Source organism: Acanthisitta chloris, unplaced genomic scaffold (assembly GCF_000695815.1).
Source record: "Acanthisitta chloris isolate BGI_N310 unplaced genomic scaffold, ASM69581v1 scaffold2458, whole genome shotgun sequence".
Lineage (NCBI taxonomy): Eukaryota > Metazoa > Chordata > Aves > Passeriformes > Acanthisittidae > Acanthisitta > Acanthisitta chloris.
This window is the reverse complement of record NW_008687404.1, coordinates 8,650-12,261: the sequence shown is the minus strand read 5'-3', so window position 1 is coordinate 12,261 and position 3,612 is coordinate 8,650. Positions and strand designations below refer to the sequence as shown.

General features: G+C 49.3%; 1 protein-coding gene across 1 annotated transcript in view; it reads right to left on the bottom strand.

The window, feature by feature from the left end:
- Positions 1-649: 649 nt before the first annotated feature.
- CTSB (cathepsin B) overlaps positions 650-3,612 on the bottom strand; it is a 6,414-nt gene continuing 3,451 nt past the window's right edge. The window contains exons 6-9 of the mRNA XM_009080562.1: positions 3,397-3,543; positions 2,601-2,717; positions 953-1,081; positions 650-871 (exon numbers count right to left, since the gene is read on the bottom strand). Coding sequence (XP_009078810.1) covers positions 774-871; positions 953-1,081; positions 2,601-2,717; positions 3,397-3,543 — 491 coding nt within the window. The 3' untranslated portion in view covers positions 650-773. The remainder of the gene's footprint in view (positions 872-952; positions 1,082-2,600; positions 2,718-3,396; positions 3,544-3,612) is intronic.

Here is a 3,612-nt window from a genome sequence, read left to right as displayed (position 1 = left end):
TTTCCAGTGTCCTAAATCCTTGCAGGACATCTGATCAAAGGCTCATGGAGCTCCAGCCAGGCCCTTTCCCAGGGTTTATAACCCTAGACCACAGCAGATTAAAAAAAAAAGCAAATGAACTGCTGAGGAAGAAGTGGTTTAAAAAGGTGAATGGCAAAAGCAGAGCAAGTGATGCACAAAGGCCTTGGTGCAGGCAGCTCTGGCCAGAGTCAGCCCCACGTCAAGGTCATCAGTATTTTATCATTATGAGGTCTAAATTTAGCCAGTTCAAGGCACACACTAATATATTTTGCATGTCTCAGGTCCTAACAGTCAGACCAACCCAGCCAGGAGTGCACAAATTTCCTGTGGCTATGTCTTTCCAGCAGGGCCCATCTCTGCTGCCCCACAAACACAAAGTCCCTAATCCCAGCACAAAGCTACTGCTTTCTGCCCTCCCAGTAACCAACTGGGCTGGAAGGGGTCCAGGCTAACTAAACACCAAGGGGCCAGCAAGCCCTCAAGCAGTCCTTTGAGCAGGGAATGCCCCATGGCTGTAACCCACCAGGAGCAGAAGGCTTGCAGAGAGCAGTCCACCTCCAGCTCCACCATAAAATGTAAAAAAAAAATACCAAAAAATAAAAAAAAAAAAAAAAAAAACCTGGAAAAAGAAAAGATAAAAAGCTTTAATAAAGTAACCTCAACTATAGTCTCTTAGAAGGGGGGTCTCTGCACCCAATCCACTATCAGTTAAAAGCATCAGGGTCTCAGGATTATTTGTGGTTTGATCAAAGTTACATCCTCTTCCAGTACTGCTCAGTCCTGGGAATGCCAGCCACAACCTCAGACTCGATGCCACAATGGTCCTCTCCTCGGAGGATTTTGAAGAAGCCTGGAAGCATACCAAGAGCAAAACTCAACCTCTACATCATGCCAAGGAGAACAAGAAGGGAGGGTCCCTGTGGTGCCTCACCATTGTCCCCCCAGTCAGTGTTCCAGGAGTTAGCGACCAGCCAGTATGGAGTGTCGTTCTCCACCCCCCAGCCCAGGATCCGGATGGCATGACCTCCAACCTGCTCTCCAGACACATGCTGGTAGACACCTGCAAGGCAACACACCAACACATCAACAGGCACCATGTCTCCATGCCACAGAGCACTGACAGCTTGTGAGACATCTGATATCACAACCCAGAGACCAGGGGTTTTTGGTTAAATGTCAAGAAATTTAGCATAGAGTCAGGAGGAAGGAATTTTTCATGGACAGATGCTGATAGGGCAAGAGAGAATGGTTTTGAATTAAAAGAGCAGAGATTTAGATTGGACATTAGGAAGCAACTCTTGGCTGTAAGGGTGGTGAGGCACTGGCACAGGTTGTCCAGAGAACCTGTGGCTGCTCCATCCCTGTAAGTGTTCCAGGCCAGGTTGAATGGGGCTTGGAGCAACATAGGCTAGTGGAAGGTGTTCCTGCCCATGTCACAGGGGTGTCAGAGACTGAGCTCTTAAAAGGTTAATGACTCAAACAATCTGCCATTTGGGGTGCTTTGCTGATGCTAAGTTTGCACTCCCCAGCTGAAGGAGAGGAGAGTTTTGGGGTGTGGTGATGAAACCTCTGATTGGCACAAGAACAGCCCAGGTGCAGAGTGGATGTGCACCCATCACTGGCGGATGACAGCATCAAACCCACCTTTGTTAACCAACTAGCTGGTTTTGGAGCCAGTCAAGGGAAAAGGCCAGTAAGAAGCAGATCCTGTGAGGTGGGACAATGCTTTTTATCATGCCAATTTCCTCTCTTACACAACTGGCTCACATGCAAAAACTCTCCCTCACCCGCCACCCCAGGGGAGGTATCAAGACATTCACATGTAGGCCTGAATGTATTCACCCCTTCTGAGAAGACATAACTTACCCAGCTACTCTGGCATGAGAAACAGCTGCCATGTCTTAGAAGAGATCATAAACCATCAAAGACCCTCGAAATACCCTCAGATTCATTTCTGGGGCCTTCCACCAGAGGACTCTGTGATCCCCAGTGTTGCATCAGACAGTGTAAAACTCCCCCCACCAGGGGAGGTACCTGGGTGTTCCCACCTGAACCTGAATGTATATTAATCCATTGAACTTCATGTTGTGTGGGCTTCCCACATCCCCTGACCGATCAAGACTGTCACTTTGGCCAAGGGACATCTAAATTGCAACAATCAAGTCTCATCACTAGACCCACAGGTGGTGATATCTTTCGTCTGCACTATCTACTCTTATCCTCCCTCCCTCCCTCTCTCTCTCTCTCTCTCTCTCTCTCTCTCTCTTTCTTTCCCTTATACGTATTTTTTTTTATAAAGTGTGGTTTTTATACTACAACTACTGAGTTCTCAGCTGGAATTTGGGGATGTCCTCCTTGGGGTTCCCTCTCTGAGCCAGTCCCAAGCACCTATTCCCCTTGCTATAAACCAATGGATACAGGAAACAGCATCTGCCCATGGCTTGCCACACCAGATACTCAAGTGTGAGCTTGAGATCTCCTTTCAGACTTGAGCAGAAGGACAAGGGCCACAAAAGAGGGACCCTACAGATGAAGTAGAGAACAGGGCTCCTCGTCACAGCCTCAGTGCTGATGCTCACCAGACTTGTACATCAGGAAATCCTCATAGACAATAAAGGCTCCTTCCACCGGGCCGTTCTTGTAGATCTCAGCCATGATTTCCTTCTCACTGCGAGGGACACCGTAGGATGTGATGCCTAGGGAAGAAAAAAATCCCATCATTAGGATGGCATTGCCAGGCCAAAGAGGTACGGAATGGCTTGACTGAGACTGCTCAGTGTGACCCTGCAAGGGGCCTTTTCCATGTAAATTCAGGTTAAATTCATACCCAGCTGCCCCAGAGGCACTGGCACAGCCAGGCAGGAAAAGTAGGCTCCAAATACCCCTCTTCCAGATGGAATGATTTAATCTGAGCTCTATTCTGTGCCCAAAGACCTATTCCAGAGCAATTCAATGCGAAGAGAATTTTTCCTCCTTGTACATCCTCCCAAAACCATACAAATGACTAGAGGCTAAGACATCTCCAAGAAACAGCTGGATTATCCTAAATGTATAGGACTGGCTACTTCCAAGGAGTCATAAGGAGATGGCTTTGACACCAGACTCCCACAGGACTCAGCATCACACTCTTCAACCCAGCTATGTGCACCATGAGGACTCAAATCAGTCCTGTCTTCTCAGCTGAGTCTCAGCAAATACAAACAGTCCATGTGCCAGGCTGATGTTTGCTCCAGGACCATCAGACTGGAGTCTCCAGGGACGGGGCACAGAAAACAACCACCATAAATCAGCTGAGGAATAGGTCCAACCCTGCCCACCCCACACAGCTGCCAGGAGGAGCAGCTCTGGAGCTGTGTTGGAGGTCACCTCACTTACCATAGTGCTTGTCCTCCTTGTAGGAGGGGGAGTAGCCAGGCTCACAGTGCCGGCTGCATCGGGGGGTTCCACCCCCTTCCCCAGTGCACGGTGGGCGGGAGCCGTTGACGTGGTGCTCACAGGGTGGGATGGAGTAGGGACGGCAGCCTGTGGAGGACAGAGGTGGCATGAACTGGATGTCCCCAAGGATCCCAACAGCCATGGAGAAGGCACCAG